The sequence below is a fragment of the Leopardus geoffroyi genome, chromosome A3 (assembly GCF_018350155.1).
Source record: "Leopardus geoffroyi isolate Oge1 chromosome A3, O.geoffroyi_Oge1_pat1.0, whole genome shotgun sequence".
In the NCBI taxonomy this organism is placed as follows: domain Eukaryota; kingdom Metazoa; phylum Chordata; class Mammalia; order Carnivora; family Felidae; genus Leopardus; species Leopardus geoffroyi.
The window spans coordinates 108,565,655-108,589,620 of record NC_059336.1 but is presented as its reverse complement, the minus strand read 5'-3'; the positions used below and the strand labels follow the sequence as shown (position 1 = coordinate 108,589,620).

Sequence of the window (23,966 nt, the reverse complement as noted above, 5' to 3'; positions counted from 1 at the left end):
ACTACCTCAACTTGATAAACAGCATCTATGATAAACCTAAAGTTAACATACGCTTGACAGTGAAAGACTGAATGTTTTTCCCCCAAAATTGGGTGGTGAGGAGGCAAGAATATCCACTGTCAACATATTGAAGATAATGCTGGAAGTTCTTTCTAGTGCAATAAGATAAGAAAAGGAAATAAAACACATATAAATTTGAAAAGGAAAAAATATAAATGTCCCTATCTGCCAATAACATAATTATCTAGTAGAAAATTCCAAAGAATCTACAAAAGAAATCCTGCAAAACCCCAAAAATAACAAAAAAGAGGGAACTCTTAGAACAAATAAGTGAGTTCACTAAGGACACAGGATACAAGATAAACCTACAAAAATCAATTGTATTTTGATATAGTGGCAATGAACACATGCATACTAAATGTAAATTAAATTAAAAATAACCCCTACAACCAAAATACTTCAGTGCAAATCTAAGAAAACAAGTACAGGATGTGTATGCTGAAAACAACACAATGTTGTTGTTGTTGATTAAAGAAACCAAAGCTCTAAATAAATGGAGAGACATTCTATGTTCATGGAATGGGAGACTCAACACAGTAAGAAAATCAATCCTCCCACCCCCTTAAATTAATACATAGGTTTAACACAACTCCTACCAATATCCCAGCAAGATTTTTTATAGATATTGACAAGATTATTCTAAACTTTATATGAAAAAGAACTAGAATAGCTAAAATAATTTTGGTAAAGAATAAAATGGGAAAAGCCATTCTACCCAATTTTAAGACTTATTATATAGCTATGGCAATAAAAATTGTGTAGTATTGGCAGAGAGAGAACCATGCAACAGAATAGAGAACCTAGAAATAGGCCCACAAAAATTTGCCCAAATAATTTGTGAAGAAAGTACAAAAAAATTCAATGAAGGAGAGATTGCCTTTCCATCAAATGGTGTTGAAGCAATTGAACATCCATAGGAAAAAAAAAAAAAAAAAAGAACTTCAACTTAAATCTCACAACTTGCACAGATATAACTCAAATATATCAAAGACTTACATGTAAAATGTAAAACCAAAAAAAAACTTTTAGGAAAAAATATAGGAGAAAATTTTCAGGATCCAATAATAGGCAAAATTAAAAATTTTAGCTCTGAAAAGCCCCTGTTAAATGGATTGAAAAGACAAGCTAAGGAGTGGGACAAAGCATTTACAAACCACATTCCCAACAAAGAGCTGGTATCTAAAATATACAAAAAAAAAAAAAAAACAAAAAAAACACAAAAAACACAAAAAACAACCCAACATTCAAAACTCAACAGTAAGAGGGCAAACAACCCAATCAGAAATGGGCAAGAGACATGAAGATTTCACATACAGATGATATAGCATATATACAAGTTTCACTGCAATAGTGTTTACAATACAAAAAGATAGGAAATGACCTGTTTCTCAATACATTAGTTAAATTATAGTACAACCAAACAATAGCATGCAGCCACAGAAATGAGGGTGGTCTTAAATGCTATGCTCTCTAAAATACGTTGCAAAGGGGGGAGGGGAAAACAAGGATGCAAAAGAGGGTATACCAAAATTAAAAAAAAAAAAAAAAAAAGAAAAAATTAAAGCCAACAAGAAAAAATTATACATATATATATTGCACGTACTTATTTATCATAAAAGAAAATCTGTAATAAGAGACAAAAATGGGGGTTACCTGGGTGGCTCAGTTGGTTAAGCGACTGACTTTGGCTCAGGTCATACATGATCTTGTGGTTCATGAGTTCAAGCCCCACATCAGGTTCTGTGCTGACAGCTCGAGCCTGGAGCATGCTTCGGATTTTATGTCTCTGTCTCTCCCTGCCCCTCCCCCACTCATGCTCTGTCTCTCCCTCTCTGTCTCTCTCTCAAAAATAAACATTGAAAAAATTATTAAAAAAGACAAAAATGGATGTTACATAATGATAAAGGGGTCAATCCAACAAGAGGATGTAACATTTGTAAATATTTATGCACTCGACATAGGAGCGCAGAAATGCATAAGACAAATAATTAACAGACCTAAAGAAAGAAACAGAGAGGGGCGCCTGGGTGGCGCAGTCGGTTAAGCGTCCGACTTCAGCCAGGTCACGATCTCGCGGTCCGGGAGTTCGAGCCCCGCGTCGGGCTCTGGGCTGATGGCTCAGAGCCTGGAGCCTGTTTCCGATTCTGTGTCTCCCTCTCTCTCTGCCCCTCCCCTGTTCATACTCTGTCTCTCTCTGTCCCAAAAATAAATAAACGTTGAAAAAAAAAAAAAAAAAAAAGAAAGAAACAGAGAGCAATACAACAATAGTAGGGGGTTTTAATACCCTAATTACATCAATGGGTAGATCATCCAGACAGAAAGTATTTAAGAGAACATCAGCCTTGAATGACCTATTAAACCAATAGGCCTAACAGATACATACAGAACATTCCATCCAAAAGCAACAGAATATACATTCTTCTCAATTGTACATGGAACATTTTCCAGGATAGATCACATGTTAGGTTACAAAAAAAGTGATAATAAATATTAGAGGACTGACATCGTATCAAGCATCTTTTCCAACCACAATGATCTGAAACTGGAAATTAATTCCATCAAGAAAACTGGAAAATTCACAAATATGTAGAAATCAAACACCATGCTACTGAACTACCAATGTGTCAAAGAAGAAATCAAAAGAGAAACTCAAAAATACCTTGACACAATCGAAAATAAAACTATAACAAAAATTTGTGGGATGCAGCAAAAGCAGTTTTGAGACAGCCATTCATAGCAATATGCCTCCCTCAAGAAAGAAGAAAAGCCTCAAATAAACAACCTAACTTTATGCCTCAAGGAACTAGAAAAAAAGAACAAATGAAGCTCAAAGTTAGTAGAAGGAAGGGAATAACAAAGATTAGAGCAGAAATAAGTGCAATAGAGACTAAAAATACAACAAAGAAGATCAATGAAACTAAGAGCTGGTTCTCTGAAAAGATTTAAAATAGTATGGCATTGGCATAAAAATGAACATGTAGATCAATGGAACAGACTAGAGACCCCAGAAATAAATCCACGCATATTTGATCAATTAATTTATAACAAAGGAGTCAAGAATGTGCCATGGGGAAAGTCTTCTCAATAACGAGCACTGGGAAAACTGGACAGCTACATGCAAAAGAATGAAACTTGACCACAAAAATTAACTCAAAATGGATTAAAGACTTGAACGTTAGACCTGAAGCCATAAAACTCCTGGAAGAAAGCATAGGTGGTAAGCTCCTTAACATAGGTCTTGGCAATGTTTTTCTGAATCTGACACCAAAAGCAAAAGTAAGTGGGACAACATCATACTAAAAAAGCTTCTGCACAGCAAAATGAAAAAGCAACCATTTAAATGGAAGAAAATATTTGCAAATCATATATCTAGTAAGGGCCTAATATCCAAAATATATAAAGAACCCATACAACTCAACAGCCTCCTGCACCAAAAAAAAATTTTTTTAAGGGCAGAAGACCTAAATAGACACTTTTCCAAAGAAGACATACCAATAGCCACTGGGTATGTGAAAAGATGCTCAACAACATTAATTATCATGAAAGTGCAACTCAAATCAAAATGTGGTATCATTTCACACCTGTCAGAATGGCTACTATTAAAAAGACAAGAGAGGCTCCTGGCTGGTTCAGTCAGTAGACCATGTGACTCTCGATTTCAGGGTTGTAAGTTCGAGCCCCACATTGTAGAGATTACTTAAAAATAAAATCTTTAAAAGTTAAAATTAAAAATCAAAAAAATAAAAAGATAAGAAACAAATGTTTGCAAGGATGTGGAGAAAAGGGAACTCTTAAGCACTGTTGGTGAGAATGTACATTGGTGTGGCCACTATGGAAAACAGTATGGAAGTTCCTCAAAAATTAAAAATAGAACTACCAAATGATCCAACAATTCCACTTCTGGGTATTTATCCAAAGAAAACAAAACAAAAACACTAGCTCAAAAAGTTGTATGTACCACCATATTCACTGCAGCTTTATTTATATTAGCCAAGATATGGAAACAAACTAAGTGTCCACATATGGATGGATAAAGAAATTATGATATATACAATGGAATACTATTTAGCCATTAAAAAAAAAGAGTGAAATCTTGCCATCTGCTACAACATGGAGGGACCTCAGGGGCATTATGCTAAGTGTAAATGACACCTAACTTACACCACATAGAAAATTTACATCAATGACCTAAATATAAGTGCTAAAACCATAAAATCCCTAGAATAAAACTTAGGGGTAAATTTTCATGACATTGGATTTGGCAAAGGATTCTTAGATATGACATTAAAACAGGAACAATGAAAGAAAAAAGAGATAAACTGAACTTTATCAAAATTAATTTTTGTGCAAAGGACATCATCAAGAAACTAAGACACGTTTGGTTGGGTTTGAATGAGTCTAATACCAAGAACATATATAATTATTTACAAAAACTTAACAAAAATACAAACAACCTAATTTTAAAAATGGGCAATAGACTTGAATAGGCATTTTCTATAAAGATATAGAAATGGCCAACAAGTGCATGAGAAAATGCTCAGTATCATTAGTCACTAGGGAAATACAAACCAAAAGCACAATGAGATATCATGTCACACCAACTAGGATGGCAATCGTTATTTTAAATTTATTTAAATTCAAATTAGTTAACATACAATGTAGTATTGGTTTCAGGAGTAAAAGCCAGTGATTCATCACTTACATACAACACCCCAGTGCTCATCCCAACAAGTTAGGATGGCAATTTTTTTTTTTTAATTTTTTTTCAATGTTTATTTATTTTTGGGACAGAGAGAGACAGAGCATGAACGGGGGAGGGGCAGAGAGAGAGGGAGACACAGAATCGGAAACAGGCTCCAGGCTCTGAGCCATCAGCCCAGAGCCTGACGCGGGGCTCGAACTCACGGACCGCAAGATCGTGACCTGGCTGAAGTCGGACGCTCAACCAACTGCGCCACCCAGGCGCCCCAGGATGGCAATTTTTAACAAAAAATGAATATTGGTGAGGATGTGGAGAAATTAGAACCTTTGTGTATTACTAGTGGAAATATACAATGGCTGCTGTGGAAAACAGTACGGCAGTTCCTCAAAAAGATTAACGTAGCATTGCCAAACAACCCAGCAATTCCATGTCTAGGTATGTACCCAAAAAAACTGAGAACATGGACTCAGATACCTGTATACTAAAGTTCACTGGAGCATTGTTCACAATAGCAAAAAGGCAGAAGCAACCCAAGTGTCCATCAACAGATGAATGGATAAACAAGCTGTGGTATATACATACAATGGAATATTATTCAGCCTTAAGAAAAAATGAAATTCTGACGCATGCTACAATATAAATGAACCTTGAAGACATTATACTAAGTGAAATAAGTCAGACACAAAAGAACAAATGTTGTATGATTCCACTTACATGAAATATCTAGAATAGGCAAATTCACAGAAACAAAAAGTAGATTAGAGGTTACCAGGGGCTAAAAGAGGGGGAAGTGGAGAATTATTGCTTAATTTGCACAGAGTTTCTGTTTGAGGTGATGAAAAATTTTTGGAAATATAGTGGTAATGGTTGCACAATACTGTGAATATATTTATTGGCACTGGATTATACACTTAAAAACAGTTAAAATGACTAATTTTATGTTATATATAAAATTAAGAGAAAAAAGTTATTAAATATATGTACAGAAATCAGAATCCTACCGAAATCTTAAACAAAACGGGTGTAAGTGTAATTACCAGTAAGTACATTCCATTATAATTTTTTTTTAACATTTTTTCACTTTTGAGAGAGCATGAGCAGGGGAGGCCAGAGAGAGAGGGAGACACAGAATCCAAAGCAGGCTCCAGGCTCTGAGCTGTCAGCACAGGGCCAGACATGGGGCTCAAACCCACAAACTGCAAGATCATGACCTGAAGTCAGATGCTTAACCAACTGAGTCACCCAGGTGCCCCAAGTGCATTCCATTATAAATTATTTGGCCATATATAGAAATCAATTTACTTGCAAGGGGCTTAGATTATAGAAAATTAGTCTTGTCTATATAGAAAAGTTCATTTAAGGCATTATAAAATAACTGGAATTATTAGCTTATTACAAAAAGTCTCTGGTTAATGAAAAATTCAACTTTTCTTTTAATCTCAAGACCTATTTGTTATTGATTTATTCTGAACCCTGAAACAAACTTCTTTCTATATACTAGGATTAATCCCATTTGAAAACGGGATACTTTAACATATATGGGCAGACTATAGACTTTTTTTTTTTTTATCACCAGATACAAGTTTCATAAAAACAACTGTTTTATTTTTACTTGCATATCCATAATGCTTACCATACAATAAGAGCTCAATAAATTTAGCAAATAAAACCAAACCAGTCAAAATCAGCATGAAAGCAACATTAAAGAAACTTTTTTGAAATCATATTCCTGTTACACTTTTTTTTAGTTTGTTTGTTTTCAGAGAGAGCAAGCATGCAGAGTAGGGGCAGAGAGAGGGGGAGAGAAAGAATCCCAAGCAGGCTCCGCACACAAAGCACAAAGCAGGGCTCGATCTCACAAACTGTGAGATCACGACCTGAGCTGAAATCAAGAGTCAGACGCTTAACCGACTGAGCCACCCAGGTGCCCATTACACTTTTAAAGTATCTATTTTAAAAATAATATCTAAGTAATTTAGAGTCCATAAAACCAAAACTTCAAATTACTTTTCACCTATGTATACTCCTATTCCCAACTCCAATGGGAAGTTCCCAGAATTTATGGTACCAGAAATTAAGTTACCAGACTTCATGAGGAATTTCTTTACTGATTTGTGTTTGTCTGCCTCCAAGATAGCCCAGACTGGAAAGGAAAATCAACAAGTAGTCACCTTCATGGCCAGAGAGCTGGACTACTCAAGGTAGTGCCGAAGTGCTCCAAGTTCACTAGCTCATGTAGTAATAACATGGGTATCATTTGCATTGTTTTATTTTGCCTTTACTGCTTTGTTTGTGAGTTTTGTACATCAAAGGGTTAATTATGAAATAAACTTGAATATGAAAGGCAAACTTTATTTGGTAACTACTAAAGCAAACTGTGCACTGTTAGTATCAGCAATAATGAACTTGTGACTTTCAGAACTCAACCTAAGATATCTTTTTTGAAAGCATAAGGGATTTGGGAGGAACAAATTATCCACTTTCAGTGGAGGAAGTCTGTAACCGTATTATCCTGAATCAGGCCATCGATAGCCTCAGAGGTGACCCTGGCTGGCTCTGAGAATGAGTCTCTCAGACCTCAGACTCCAGCTGCTGCACTATGAAATCCATCACTGTGTTTGTGCAGAGGCTCTGCTTCTCCCAGGCTGCCCCCCCCCCCCCCCCCCCCGCACCAAGGACCGAGCACGGCACGCATACTAAGCCAGGCCTCTTCCTGGGGGATGAGGAATTCCTGTGACCCCAACTTTCACTCAAGAACTTCCTGAGGCCTAGGTGAACTTTCCTTAGAACTGCACTGCAGTGTAAGACACTTTCACCCCAAGTTCCTTCCTCCCTTACCTCTCTCCTTCACTTGGGAGTCAGACTTGCCTTACAGTCTCAAGACTCTCCTTGACTCCTTCCCCATTTTCTCTCACAAGCACTGCTAATACATTTCTTGTATACCCAACCCCACCTTGGCATCTGCTTCTCCCTTGCATTGCACATTTTTTAAAAAACTAGCCATTTAAGGGGTGCCTGGGTGGCTCAGTCGGTTGAGTGCCTGACTCTTGATTTTGTTCAGGTCATGATCTCATGGTTTGTGAGTTTGGGCCCCACAAGGGGCTCTGTGTTGTCAGCGTGTGGAGCCTACTTAGGCTTCTCTGTCTCCTCTCTCTCTGCCCCTCCCCTGCTTGTGCACACGTGCTCTCTCTCTCACCCTCACTCTCAAAAATAAACCTAAAAAAAAAAATCTAGCCATTTAAAATGAGTTATTTCTAAAATATAGTATTTGCTTACCTATGTGCTAAAATGGAATACACTGAACATGGCAATTCCAATGCCTTTTGAAGTTGAAGATCTCAGCTAACACCCAACAAGCTCATTAGTAGTATATTCTTGAGGGGACGGGCTCAGAACCACATGCAATTCAACAAAAGGTCCTGAGCACCTGCTTCCTATATGTGAGAAATATGCTAAGCATTATAGGGAATATAAAGGTGAGTAGGACCCTATTCTTACCTTCAAGGGAACTCCCAGTATAGAGAAAGAGAAGCCACAGATAAAACTTTGAAGGACAGACTATCATTAAGCACTAAAACTGACATATAAAGCACTAAGTAAATTAAGAGATACATTCTACTTAGGGGATGGGGTTGCAGTAGAAAGCCTTTGTGGAGAAAATGGTATTTGAAATGTACTTTGAAAGACATTGTCAGAGCCTTCATTCCTGAGAGCAGTCCAACAAAGACACTTTCCATGCTTGCCATACTTGGCTCCTCCCCTCCCCCAAAGTGTAAATCCCTCCCATCATAATTCTCTCACATCCTCTCATTCCCAGAGAACTGGAGGCTTCTTAGTTCTCCTCCTAACGTGCTCCTCCCCCAGTATTTCCTCTTTCATCCCACTACCACTTAGACCCTTAAGCCAGAAACATAGGAATCAGTTTTACTCCTCTCTTACTACTCTGTCATTCAATCATCAATCTACTTTTACATCTAAAAATCTATCCACTTTTCTGTATGCCCACAGCTATTGCCCTAGTCAAAACCACCATTATCCCACCCTAACTGGCCTTCCCCACTGCTCACAAGATCTGGCCCCATGCTTCAGACTCCCAGCTACTCAGAATTTCTAAAATGCTCAGCTCCTCATGGACTCCAAGCCACCATAAATCTTTGAACACACTTCCTCCTCATCCTCACCTGGTTAACTCCCACTGCTACTTAAAACATCACTCCTGTCACTCCCGAACAGAAGCACACAGGACAGTCTCCAAGCTACCTAATGCCACCAAGACATTTCTCAGCCCATTCCTCTATGGTCTATACTGGTTTTCCATTAACTAGTGCCTTTAAAAGTCTTACTTTTTTATGCAGCAGAACCATTTTTTCAAATGTAATCCTATGCAGAGCCCTAATATGTAAAAGGGCCGAGCTTCTCAGCTTAAAGCAAAAGGTTTCGAAGCTTCATCCAACCTCCTCTATCCTAAGGTACTTCTTCCCTAAAATCTAAGGTGCAAGACAATGAAAACACTACTGTACTATATTATACTGCCTACTCAAAGGAAGCAATACAGTACAGTACAAAGAGTGGTCTTTGAAGCCAGACAGATTCAGGTTCAAATCCTGATTCTATTCCTTATTAGTTATAAGATCTTGAGGAGTCTGCCTAAGGACCCATTTCCTCTGCTGTAAAACTCAGCCATAGAAACAGATGACCACTCTCACTACTTTCATTTAACATTTAATGGAGGACCTAGTAGTAAAATAAGGCAAGAAAAATAAATATCGGACTACCTGTAGTAGCACATGACATAATAATGTAGAAAATTCTGTGGAATCTGCAACTACCAGCAAAATCAAAGGATACAAGTCCAATATATAAAAAGCAGCTTTATGTTTGCATATTTGTGACAATTAGAAAATAAAATTCTAAAACAATTTACAATAAAATTAAAAAACAAAGTATTTAGGGTTAAACTCAACCAAAGACATGTAAGGCTTTTGCACTGAAAACTACAAAGTGTTGCTGACAGAAATTAATAAGTCTAAATAAATGGAGAGATACACCATGTTCACGGGCCCAAAGATTTAATATTGTTAAGATACAAATTCTCCCTAGTGATCTATAGATTCAATGCAATCACAATCAAAATCTCAGCAAGATTTTTTGGTAGAAATTGACAGCTGGTTCAAAATTTATAGTGAAATCCAAATCTAGAAACGCTAAAACAAGATTTTAAAAGAAAAACAAATATTGGAGGACTTATACTACCTAACTTCAAGACTCAGTATAAATCTACAGTAACCAATAGTGTGGTACTGGTGTAAAGATAAACAGATCAGTGGGATAGAATGGAGATGTTTGTATATATATTTACATAAATATATATAATACTTATTTTTCATAAAAACATCACAGTCAACAGGGAAAGAGAAATCTCAACATATAATTTTTTTTATGTTTACTTTTGAGGGAGAGACAAAGCATGAGTGGGGAAGAGCAGAGAGAAAGTGGGAGACACAGAATCTGAAGCAGGCTCCAGGCTCCAAGCTGTCAGCACAGAGCCTGACGCAGGTATTGAATTCATGAATCACGAGATCATGACCTGAGCCAAAACTGGACACTCAACCGTCTGAGCCACCCAGACACCTATATTTCAACATATACTTCTGAAATAACTAGATATCAGCATAAAAAATGAATCTCAATTCCCACTTTACATTATACACAATAATTAATCTGAAATGGACCACAGATTATGTAAAAACTTTTCTATAAAGTTTTTAGAACACAGCATTAGGAGAGTATCTTCACGGCTTGGTGGCAGGCAAGAGGTTCTTAAATACAGAGAGCAATGACCTTAAAAAAAAAAAAACTAATAAATTTGACTCCATCAATATTAAAAAGTCTGTTCATCAAAAAACACCATTAGGAGAATGAATAGACAAGCCACAGGCTGGAAGGAAATATTCATAAAACATTTTTCTGATAAAGAGCAGTTACCCATGATATATAAACAACTCTTACAATGCAATACTAAAAAGAACGCAAAATTTAAAATGGGCAACAGATTTATGCAGACACTGCCCAAAGAAAGATACAAAATGGCCAATAAGAACACAAGAAAGTGTTCAATATCACTAGTCACCGGGATAATGCAAATTGAAACCACAGTGAGATACCACTACACACCCACCACAGTGACTAAAATTAAAGACTAATAACAACAAATACTGGCAAAGATGTGGCACAACTGGAACTCTCATACATTGTTGCGGGAATATTAAAGGTACAACCAATTTGAGAAAAGGTCTGGCAGTTTCTTATAAGACTAAACACTCTATGAGCCATTTCTCTTAATATTTACACAAGAGAAATGAAAACATAGGCCTACAAAAAGACTTGTATAATAAGAACATTCATGGAAGCTTTATGTATAATAGCCCTACACTGGAAACCTCCTAGGTATCCAGCCACTTGACAAACAAACTCTGACATAGTCCTATGATAGAAAAAAGAACTGAATTCCTAAGAAACACAGCCTCAAAGCCTTACAAAAATTATATACTATATGACTCTATTCATATGATGTTATAGAATAGGTAAGATTAATAATCTATGGTAGGATGATAAAAGATCAGAACAATGGTTACACGGATTGACTGAGAAGGCACAGGAGGTAAATTTCAGGAGTGATGGTAATGTTCGTTATCTTGATAGAGGTTTGGGTTGTATTTGTTTGTCAAAACTCATTAAATGGTACAATTAACATTTGTGTATTCCACTGTACATAAATTTTACCTAATTTTAGGTTTTTACCTAAAAACCAAAAAGAACTGTAAACAAATACTGAACTCTACTTAATGACATGCATGTTGCAATGTTTGGAGGTAAAATGTACTGATGTCTGCCACTTACTTTGAAATGCATCGAAACATAAGATGGATTGGTGGATGGAGGAGGCAGGGATGGATAGGCATGCGATAAAACAAACATAGTAAATGTAAATTACAGAATCTAGGTGATGGGTACACAGGTGTTTTAATGAATAATTCTTTCAACTTTTTTGCATATTTGAAACTTCCCATAATAAAACATTGGGCAAAAAAAAAAAAAAAAAAAAAAACTTAATCACAAGACAAAAACACTCTAAAATGAAGTGCAACGTTTTTTCCTATTCTACCCAAAGCTGTGATAACAAAATACATTATGGGGAACAGGGAGTAGTTGCCACTTTTATTATTTGGTTGAAGCATCCTCACTGCTGTGATTTCTGGATCTCACTGCCATGGCTGGATTACAGTCTTCCTTTCCACTATGACATGTGCCATAATCCTTGTGGACTTCGTGATCACCCATATATGTAATACACCAATCCATCACTCAATACACTAACTCCAGAGCTCCCAATTGTCTTATTTCTTTCATTTCTGGAATCTTAAAACCCTAAATTATTATGGTGATCTCCAATCATAATCCCCTGTCTGCTCTCGCTACCCTCCTCCTCCAACTCGTCAAAGATTTCTAATCCATGGAGCCTTCATCTATACCCCCATAACCCATCTTACAGCTTTACTTTCTATCACCTGAAATATTGCTATCCTCTTAGTCTCTACTGCAGCCACCTGCAATCAACTCTCCTTCTGTGTCCATTCACCTGAACCGATGAGTGCTGCTGGAGGAAATCTCACAACCACCAGACCAATGAATGTGCCTCCAAATTTATGGTCTTCACACTCTGCACTGCTCAGCAAGTTCTTTCTGATTCACTGGTTGGCTCCTTCTCCACGCTCCAAAACAGCAATTTCAAAACTTCACCATGCTTCTTAAACTCCTTACTCATTTCTCTTTCCTCGCTCTATGTAAAGAATCTTGCTATTCATTTCGTTAAGAAAATAGAGGATACCTAACGTGAACTCCCTGCTGCCCAACCTACAAACCCTTATTTGTCTCTTTCCCTCCCATCTCAGGAAAAAAGATGCCATCAAAGATGCCCTGCTAGAGGTAGCATAGCATAGTATTTAAAACTGCAGACTCTCTAACCAAATTATTCTTTCTAAACCTCAGTTTTCTCTCTTGTAAAATGGAGGCAATAAGAGTAATCCAATGAGAATTAGAAAACACATGTGAGTACTTAAAATAGTACCTGGCAAACAGTTCAAGACAAATCCCATTACTTGTGTTCCTGGGCTACTCATCTCCTCATTGTTCAGTATCTTCACCAGCACTCTCTACCAGCTCCTGCCCCAAAGACTCCTAACATATACGAGTTTCCATCACCTTCAAATTAAAAACCTCCCCAAGCTTGAATCCCTTTCTTGCCACATCAGTATCTCTTTTCATTTCCAAGCTTCTGAAAAAAAAAAAAAAAAACCATAGTAATCTGGAGAGTGGTGGGGGGGGGGGGGGGGCAGAAGTCATCTGTCCTTGCTACCTTGCTATTGTCTTTCCATGTTGTCCCGTCATCTATCCACACTGAAACCGCTCAGACAGAAGTGACCCCTTAGGTGTCAAATCTAACATTTTCAAGCACCTTATCTCACTTATCTGTAGTCTGACGCACTTAACGACTCTTCTTGTAGCTCCTTACTTTCTCGGCTTCTCAGACACTAGGGTCTCATACTTTTTACCTGACTCCTTCCTTCTTTTTATATTTCCCCTTCAAATTCTAATAGTTTACTTCCTTTGCCCTAGTTATAAAGTTCAGAGCAGAGTTTCAGCATTAAATAATGATATATACAAAGTTGCAGATATCAGTTAATCAGTATAAATGCCAACAAAACATACCAACACGATTTTGTGCATTTAGAAAAGAAGTATTTCCCGGATAAGTGGAAAACTGTGTGGATGGCTTCTGGAAGACCTTCACTCTAAGCAGCTTTATAGTGAAACATTTAATTAATTAATTTAAGATTTTAGATTTAAGGTTTCGTTTTTAAGTAATCTCTACAACCTACATGGGGCTTGAACTCACAACCCTGAGATCAAGGTAGCATAATACTCACTGAGCCAGCCAGGAGCCCCGTGAAACATTTAATTCAGAAGTCTGGACCTCCTTTCTTCAGCTTGCTGTATCTACATTCACTGAGTAGACCCTGTATTGATCACTGGGACCCAGTCTGTTCCAGGCTCTGGGTTATACTTCCTATCTCAACCGACACCTGGAATGAATAATGCCAGGTACAAGACGTACAATAAATACGAAGAGGGGGATCAAGATCTGATGTCTCTTGGCCTGACCAAAGATCCAACAGAGAAATAATTTTGGCAGAAGCCTCAGGTCCAGAAGAGAAAAACAAAACCACAAGGCCCAGGACTGAGGAGTCTCTACTCCAACTCCTTCTTTCTTTGATTTTTTTAAACATAGGGTTTTTTTTGTTTTGTTTTAAAGTGTTTATTTTGAGAGAGAGAGAGAGAGAGAGAGAGAGGGATAGAGAGTGAGCAGGGGATGGGCAGAGAGAAGGGGACAAGCAGGCTTCACATTGTCAGCACAGAGCGTGATGTGGGGTTCGATCCCATGAACTGTGAGATCATGACCTGAGCCGAAGCCAAAAGTCTGACACTTAACCGACTGAGCCCCCCAGGCACCCCTCCAACTTCTTCCTTCTTCATCCCCTTGAATCACTCCTTCCCCTGCTCTTCTCCTACACACTGTTGCCCACTCCTCTCCCTCCCCAACCAGGTCTAATGACAGCCCTACTTCAGTCTTACCTCTAATTTTCAGTAGGTGGCTTTATCTACTTTTAACACCTTCACTGATGTACAACTGACATTCAACAAATTGCACATATCTGAGTTGTCAATCTGTTAAATTTTAATGTATGTATATATCCGTGAAATTATCAGCACAATCAACAAATGAACATAAAAGACTCCCCCTAAAACCACCACTCACTTGCTCCTTGTCGTTGTAGATAAGTTTGCAATTTCTAGAATTTTATATAATAGAATTATACAGTATATACTCTTTTTTTGACCTGGTTTCTTTCATTCAGCTGAACTATTTTTGAGATTCAATCATATTGTCATGTGTATCAATAATTCATTCCTTTTTATTACCCAGTAGTATTCCAATGTATGGCTATTTCACAATTTGTTTATTCTTTCACCTGTTAATGGACATTTGGATTGTTTCCTCTTTTTTTGCTGAAGAGAACTGTCATGAACAGAATCCTTGTATAAGTCTTTGTATGGATAAAGACTTCATCTATTCTTTTTTTTTTTTAATGTTTATTCTTTGAGAGAGAGACATTTATTCATTCTTTGAGAGAGAGAGAGAGAGAGAGAGCACGAGCAGGGGAGGGGCAGAGAGAGGGAGACACAAAATCTGAAGCAGGTTCCAGGCTCTGAGCTGTCAGCACAGAGCCTGATGTGGGTCTTGAACTCACAAACCACGTGATCATGACCTGAGCTGAAGTCAGACGCTCAACCGACTGAGCCACCCAGGTGCCTCCGAGGCTTCATTTATTCTTAAGGCTTTACCTCCACCCCTGGAAGTTCCACATTTGCGGTGGCAGATACCAATGACAACTGACAGCTTGACAAGTCCACCTGGATAAGCCGAAAGGACTTTTAAATCAACGTGTCTAAAACTCATCTTTTATGCCACTCTCTCCATCACAACGGCTTCTTCTCCTCCATTCTCTGTTCTGACAAAAAGCACACAAACCAGAACTTAGGGACTCTTCCTGCTCTCTTATCACTTGCCCTACTCACTGAGGGAGTGACTGGGTCCTGTCAATTCTACCTTTAAACATCTCTCAAAATCCATCCCTAAGTTTCCAACCGAGTTCAAATGCATCCTTAATTCAAATGCATAGTATCTCTTGACTAGACTATTAAACTAGCCTTCTAACTTTTCTCCTTACCTCAGGTCTCATTCTTCTCCAATCCATTTTCTATTCTCTGGCCAAAGTGAATTTTCTAAAATTCCAATCTGATGTTACTCCCCCACTCCTCAATGACTTTCATCCCCTCAAGATAAAATTCAAACTCCTTAGCTTAACATTTAAAAAACTTCTCTCGAAACCAGTTTCCTATCCAAACTCATCCTCTGCCACTTCCCACTGTGCTCTGACTTAGTCGTTTCTGGATGATGTCATACCTTTTTATTCTTAGTGCCGAGGGCAATGCTTGGTCTGTAGTAAGCATGATATATTTGTGCAATAGACAAGATAGGACTTAGACTGAGAGAGGTAGTGGGACACTCTGGGCATATTCAGGAAAAGTAGTAGTCCAGTCTGGCTGAAGCATAAAGAATATGAAAGACCATGGTGGGCAATCCAGCCAGGAAAGCAGGATGAAGCCAGATCACTGATCACCATCAATTCTCTGCTAATGACCGTGCACCGCATCCTGTGCCCTCAAAAGATATCGTTAGTTCTGAGCAAGAGTGCAACGTATTCCGACGTGTACTAGAACTTCTGAAATTTGAAAAATAGATACGGGAAAGGTGAGGCGCAGTAAACTAGTTAAGGTGCTATCACAGTAGTCTAGGAAAGAGGACTCAAGGGGCGCCTGGGTGGCTCAGTCGGTTAAGCGTCCGACTTCAGCTCAGGTCACGATCTCACGGTCCGTGAGTTCGAGCCCTGCGTTGGGCTCTGGGCTGATGGCTCAGAGACTGGAGCCTGCTTACAATTCTGTGTCTCCCTCTCTCTCTGCCCCTCCCCCGTTCATGCTCTGTCTCTCTGTCTCAAAAATAAATAAACGTTAAAAAAAAAAAAAAAAAAGGAAAGAGGACTCAAGAGTAGGAGGGAACAAATTAGAAGAATGTGTCAAAGGGAATAAACCTACAGGCCATGCTGGGTTTGGGCAGTAATGTAAGAGAGAGAAGTCGAGATGACTCCAAAGTTTTTAACCAAATAAACAACAATAAAGCCATCAAGAGGAATTTTTTTTAATGGTCAGTGAAGGAGGAGACAGATGATGTAGTTTGGGTATTCCGCCACCCATTCATTCAAGCAACGGAAGTTCCTACTAGGTGTCAGGCACTGTATGCATGAAGGATAAAATGAGGGTAAAATATCATTCCTGTTCTCAAGGACCATCTAATCTAGTTGTGGGATGGGGAAGACAAGTGAATAGGAACTTACAGTTCATTATTAAGTGCTAGGCTTCAGTGCTAAAAGAAAATGAAGACTATCCAACTCAGCCCTGAGGATTTGAGAAAACACCTGAGGTCAAGTGAGTCCAGAAGGAGGAGTAGTGTTAGGCCAGGCAAAGGGCAGTCCAGGGGAAGAGAATAACATGACAACAGAGCCTCAGGTAAAAGAGCTCAAGTTGGGCACATCTGCAATAGTGCATTAAGTCTAAAGGAAGAGTTCAAGATAAGGAGAGCAGGCAGGTGCAAATGCTGAGCTCCCAAGAGTACATCCAGATATGAAATTGTATTCTCAACCTCATCTTAGGTGGCACAGAATCATCACCAGTGGCTATCTTAAATAAGAATTAGAAGAACCTATCGGCTGGATTGTGTATGCTCCCACCTCCTCCCATCACCTGTGTCCTGCAAGGGGATCTCTGCATATGGTTAAGGCTGTTTTTGCAAATAAGCAAAGAGGACTGAGGGGACCTTGGCAAATGGGAGATACATGTCCAGTCTAAAGAAGGAAGCCATTTACTCAGCTCCAGCAGTTTATTGTCTTGCCCAATGGGGAAAGGCCCTCCTATTCTTCAAGAAAAGCTGAAAATTCGGATTTGAACATCTCCCACTTTTAAATAGTGGCAACTAATTACATTAAAAGTGAAACAACAGGGTGCCGGCCAAACAAAATGCTTCTGTAGACAGATTTCAGCAAGGGGCACCAGGGTGGCAGAGTCAGACCTGGTCGGCCAACTCTTAGAATGCTCTTTCCACTACTTCACAGTACCCTCACAACTGATAGAGTATCTTGATGGTTCCCTGGAACAGGAGTTGTTTGCTCTTAAGCAAAACAGCCCCAAACTGATGGTGTTTTGAGTTCTTCTGTATGTTCGCAACAATTTTTTGGTCTCCTCCCCACTCCACTCCCACCTCTGCCAGGACCAGGCTTCGGACACGACTGAGACCTCCTACTCCCCTATTATAAGCTAAGACGCCAAGCTTGCAGGTAAAGCAAAAGTAAAAAGAGAGCCCTGATGGAGTTTCTAATGAATAAGGTATGTAAGGAAGATGGCATCTCTTTGGTTTTCTTAGAAAACAGTATCACGGAGACGTTTGATGTCACTTAAGGGAAAAAGTCAGTAACTTACACCTGAAAAAAAATGAGCAAATTCTGCTAACACACTGAATAGTTTCCACTCTAAGTCTCCAAGGAGGGGGAGGAGGGCAAAAGGGAAAGTAAAAGTTGCTGGCCTTTGGGAAACATCAAGCACCTTTTAAGACACAGTTTTTTTCAAAGTATACATGTTCAGAACAAAAGGTACACCATAATCTCAACTCTCAGTAGGAGCTAAAATATATTTTAATAACATAAAACGTTCTTTGAGCAACAACAAATTGGACTTCAGAAACACTCGGAGACTAAAGCAATCTCCACAAAAAAGGTAAAAGGGAAAACAAAAAATACGGATTGTTTTTATCTTCAAACACAGTTTCTAGTGTTGTAATGTATTTACTAACTCACAATGTTGCTTTAGAACCTTTTAAAATGTAGCAACATTTCCTAATACTACTAAAACATTTAAAAGCAAAGATCATGGAGCATACAACTTCAGATAACAAGGTGGCAAAGCTGAAGACACAGAGAAAGGTTAAAAATTTCAACCAACAGCCCGAAAGATAGTACCAAGACTCTAAACAACAACAACAACAAAAGTGGCATGTGCATCCGCCCCTGTGAATCGGGGGAGTGGGGGAATTCAGGGGAATGAAGAGCGATTACAGAGGGCGAGCAAAGCAGGCCGTGTTCCCGCTGGCAAGCGAGCTCTGCAATTACTTGGAGCAAGCATTATGGCTAGAGCATTCTTGAGCCCACTAAAACCAGCATACTGGACACCTAAAACCGGAGGCTGACAGCAGCTCCAGGGTAAGACCGAGAAGGCGGAAAAGTGGCCTGCTGTGACCTCCACTGAAAACTGAGCCTCCTCCAACTCTCGTCTCGGAATCAGGGACAGGACATTAACCTCTCGGGAGGCTGTTTTATTCGGACAAACTCTGCCTGGCTTGCCGCGGCCTTCCCACACACCGGGTGAATGTCAACACGGAGCCAGCGAGTGTGGGGGAACCTCTCAGCGTGCGCGGTCCTTTCTGGGAGGCGGCGAGACCGGGAAGAAAGACGGCCTTGCGCGTGCCCCGCCTCCCCAGCCCTTCCACAGCCCCGGCCCCGCGCCCTAGCGGGGGCTGCAAGCCGGGAAGCGGGGGTCCCGCGCGCTCCTCACCTTTTTCAGCGCCGGCACCAGCAGCCCCCGCCACTTGGGTGCGTTCTCCTCGCTGAAAAACTCGTACGGCAGCTGCTGCGCCTGCATGGTGCCCCCGGGGCGCCTCTGGGCGGGGAGAGGGGCGGCGGCGGCGACCGGGCCGGGGAGCCGCGAGAGGGCGAGCTCGCAGCACCGAACAGGGCCGCGGCCCCACCGGACGGCCCGGCCCCCTCGGGGCGCCGCGCGGCCGGGCTAGCCCTGGAGAGGGGGCTGAGGGGCGAGGCTCGCGCCCGGCCACCCACCCGACACGGGCACCAGCCGCGGAGAGCGAACGCAGCCCGGAGGCGGCGGCGGCGGCATCCCGCACCACCGCCCCGGGGCCGGGCCCCCCACCCCACCCCTTCCCGGCCCGCCGGCGCCGCCCCGGGCTGCCCTCCGCCGCGGCCGCCGCCCGCCGGGGCTACGCTCCCGAGCCCGGCCTGGCCCCGCGGCGGAGCCGGCGGCTGGGGGAGGGCGTGCGGAGGGACGCTCCGGCCGCGGAGCCCGCTCCACGCAGCGGCGACCCCGAAACGCCAGCGGCCCGAGGCGGAGCGGGGCCGGGGGGTAGCGGGGGAGGGGAAAGGCCCGAGGTCGTCGCTGGAGGATCTGGCTGCCCGGAGGTGCCGCCGCGGCCGCCGCCGACGCCGGTGTAGCGCTCGAGCTTCCTACTAGCGAACTGAACCTGCTGGCTACTGAGCATGCGCTGCCGAGCAGGGCCGGTTCGCTCCGGGTTTTCCTGCTCCCCAGCCAAGGAGGAGGGAAGCGCGAGCGAGGAAGGGCGCCCCGGAGGACTGCAGGGGAGGAGCGAAAGGGCCCCAAGAAGTCGAACCCGGGCCTTCCGGGTGGGGTGCGAGCTACGGGGAAGCGGCCCCATTGTGTGGTTGGGCCGCGAGGAATCCCACCTCTCTTTTGGCGTCTCTGGGCCTTTAGTTTCGGAAAGGGGCGTGTATGTGTGTACTTTGTTCCTGAACACGAAGATAAGAACTGCCCAGAGCATGCAATGTATAGTAAACAGACTGGACAAAAGATAGGTGCCTTTCTAACGAAACCTACTGCTCAATATTTGTCCGGTAATAGAAACGATTCCAGTGTTTCCGATTAGTCTTTCCACATCACCAAGAATAAAATGCATACCTGCAGTATAGATTTTGTGTGTGCGTTTCAAATTCAGTATGTTCATCTCTCAAGCCCACTTAAATTTGATCTCCAATAACCACTTACCTCAGTGGAAATTGAGACCTCTCTTGCAGCTCCCAGATCCCTGAGCACCTTACTTATGTCCCTCTCAGGGCATTTAGTTTATCTGTTTTGTAATCTCTCCAGGCTCTTTCAAATAGATAGCAAACTCCTGGAAGGCAGATCTTTTCCACTAAGGGCTCTACACAGAATAGACAGTGAATGTTTGAGGAGTGCTAAATGAGCATTATCTACAAGTTGTTCATCTCAGTGGTACGGTGCAGCTGGCCCTCATGGTTTACCATTAAGCACTTTTTGAGCATAATCTCATTTAATAGTCATAGAATCCTATTTTTTTCATTTAACAGATGAGGAGACAGCTTAGAGAATTAGCCTTGGTTGAAGCTGATATTGTTCAGCTATTTCAGAGAACAATAACCAGGATCACGTGGATGAAAAATGTTTAAGCAGTGGTTCTTAATCTCTATAAGATCTCTTTACAAATCTCATAATAAAAGTCTTAGGTCCTTCCCTTTTAAAATGTACACACATGGTTTACATTTTAATATCCTTCACACTTTCAAAGTATTTAGAATGGCATTTTGAAAATCATCTATACACCCTCTGGGTAAGATGAGATACAGGAACCATAGCTTTGAGTGGAGTTAGGGTAGGAGAAGGGGGTCTCAGAGGAAAGGGACTCTCATGTCAGCCATCTTCAAATATCTGATATCAAAGGATTAATATAGAAAAAATCGTATGATATGTAGGGGTGGCTGGGTGGCTCAGTCAGTTAAGCATCTGACTATTGATCTAGGCTCAGGTCATGATCTCACAATTGGTGAGACCCACAAAGCCTGCATTTGGCTGTTTACATTCTCAACCTTTTCTTACCATTCTCAACCTTGTCTCACCACACTCCAGTCACACTGGCCTTCTGTCTATTCCTAGAAAACAGCAACCTCTTTCCTGCGCAGGTGCTTTGCTCTTCTCTCAGCCTGAAACTCACTCTGCTCCTAACTGTTCACTTGGCTGGTTAGAAACGTCACCACCTCCAAGAGGCCTTCACTGATCACGCTAAAGTCCCACCTATATGTTGTTACCATAAACCTTGGTTACTCCCTTGCTAGCATCATCACGGCCACTAGAATATACTGCAAGAGATCAACCTACTTCATCATTACATCCCCAGGACCTTACTTGGTACACAATAGATGCTCAAGACAAGCTAATCACAGTTGTCCCAGGAAGCGGGGCTGTGCGGATAAAAACGGTACATTCATTCACTTGGGACGTCGGGGTTAACAGGCTGGACTTGTTGACCTCCGAGATCCCTGACAACTTGGGAGCCTCTGATTTGACTGCAGAGGTAAACAAGCCCTAAGAAACAGGGATTACAGCCCGTCATGGGCATGCTTAGCAGCCGGGACAGGTTTTCACTAGTTTGGACATTTGGGCCGCAAACTGAGACCGAGCAGCTGGAGGAAAATTGCAGTGGAGAGGCTCGACGCTCTTCAGCTGAGAGACCTGGGCTCGGCACCGCTAAGGTCGGGGAGCAATCGAGCCCCTCTGTGCCATTTGGTTGTATCTCTTGGCACAAAACACCTACGGGCGTGCAGCCATTATAGACAACCGTGGCGGACTCAAAAACGCGCTAGTGGAGACGTGAAAACTCCCGGGGCCCTCAGCGTTAACCGCCGACAGTGGCTGCCGGCGGCGCAGGCGCAAAAGCTCCCTTCGCGCCCCTCCTCGGCGCTAACAAGCCTAGTGCCAGAGCGGACGTGACGCACGGGGGCGCGTCCAGACGAACCAGCCGAGGCCCGAGTGGGACGCGTCCAGGCGTGCTAGCCGAGTTCCGAGAGTGTCGCGACGGGATCAGGGCAGCGGGGCAGGGGGCGGGGAGGGTGTCGGGTCCAGCGGCGCGCCCCCTGCAGGCGGCAGTGCTCTTTGCCCTGCTCCGCCTCCGGACGCAGCCACAGGGTTCCCTTCCTCGCTGTGGCCACAATTGTCTTCCCGAAGCAAATTTCAGGTCCGGTTACTCTCCTGTTCAGGAGCCTTCACTGCCCTCCCAGGATAAAGTCTGAAGTCCTTAGCTCTGTATTCAGGACCTTGCACAATCAGGCTATTCCTTATCTTTCCAGCTCTATCTCACTTAAAGTGAACGACTGTTGCCTCCTATTAACCCATCCTTTTCTGTTTCCTGCCTATGCTGCTCCGTCCGCCTGGCGTGTCCATAACCGTTTTTTTTTTTTCAGTCCCTCCTGTCACAGCTTCACCCCATCTCCCATATAGGCACCCACCAAGGAACTCTTTTCCACGCTGTTGTTCCAGCGCAAATGCCACCTTTTCTCTGAAGTCTTTCCTAGCCCCCATTCAGGACTCTTCCTCCCCAAACTTTAGAACCCACTAGGCATAAGAAACAGCAGTTTCAGGAGCATATCCTCCCTTTATGCTTCAACTCCCCCTTTCTTCCCAGCCTTTACTTTCAATTCCACTTCTCCAAATAGTATGTCCTTAGAAAATACAGCAGAGAAAATAGTGGCTGATAAAACTCCTGGATACCCACCTTTTATCACCTTTAGTTACAACTTGGATTTCCTCCGTTTCCATCTCTCTCTCTCCCTCTCCCTCTCTCTCTCTTGCAAAGATGGTGGGGAGCAAGGTAGGTACAATTAGAAGAAATGGTCGAAAGGTCTCTAAGATCTATGGGACTGTTCCTGGCACTTGTTTTTGAAAGATTTCCACAGTCGAGTTGTTTTACAAAAATCTCTTTACAGTTGATTCAAGTTATAGTGGCACCTCAAACCGATTGCATCCCAGTCCCATGCAACTTCAATCAAATTCCCAACAGAGTTTGCCATGAAACTTGGTTAACTGATTCTAAAATGTATATGGAATAACAAAAAAAAAAAAAACAAAAAAACAAAAACAAAAAAACAAAACAAAACCAAACCCTAGTTCTTCTATCAAACAAAAGGTAAGAAAACATACCAGGTATGAAGACTTATTACACAGCTAGAGTAATTAAAACTATGTGGTGTCAGCACAGGAACAGACAACAAACCAATGGATCAATAAAGGGCCAAATATATATAGAAACTTGATTTATGACACAGCAACCATTGCAGATGATTGGGGAAGGGATATTACTGTTCAATAAATGAAATATGGGCAATTGACAAATACATATAGAAAAAATGAAGTTCTACCCCCAACTCACACCCGGCACCAAAACAATCCCACGTGGATGAAACTTTTTAAACATAAAAAACAAAACTATAAAATTGTGAGAAGGAAATATGGAATATCTTCATAAGCTCATCATAGGAAAAGATTTCTTTTTTTTTTTTTTTAATTTTGTTTTCAACGTTTATTTATTTTTGGGACAGAGAGAGACAGAGCATGAACGGGGGAGGGGCAGAGAGAGAGGGAGACACAGAATCGGAAACAGGCTCCAGGCTCTGAGCCATCAGCCCAGAGCCCGACACGGGGCTCGAACTCACAGACGGCGAGATCGTGACCTGGCTGAAGTCGGACGCTTAACCGACTGCGCCACCCAGGCACCCCTAGGAAAAGATTTCTTAAATAAGACACAAAAACACAAACCATCAATTTAAGATTTGATAAATTTGACTTCATTAAAATTAAGAACTTCTGTAAATCAAAACAT

General features: G+C 41.5%; 1 protein-coding gene across 3 annotated transcripts in view; it reads right to left on the bottom strand.

The window, feature by feature from the left end:
- The window catches only part of SOS1 (SOS Ras/Rac guanine nucleotide exchange factor 1), a 150,504-nt gene extending 131,187 nt beyond the window's left edge, over positions 1–19,317 (bottom strand). For 2 of the 3 annotated variants that reach the window (XM_045447066.1, XM_045447067.1), the window contains exon 1: positions 19,103–19,316. In XM_045447066.1, the coding sequence (XP_045303022.1) occupies positions 19,103–19,189 (87 nt within the window). In that variant the 5' untranslated portion in view covers positions 19,190–19,316. Of the gene's footprint in view, positions 1–19,102 lie in introns of all 3 variants that reach the window. The other variant, XM_045447065.1, reaches the window with a different exon arrangement.
- Between the last annotated feature and the right edge of the window lie 4,649 nt (positions 19,318–23,966).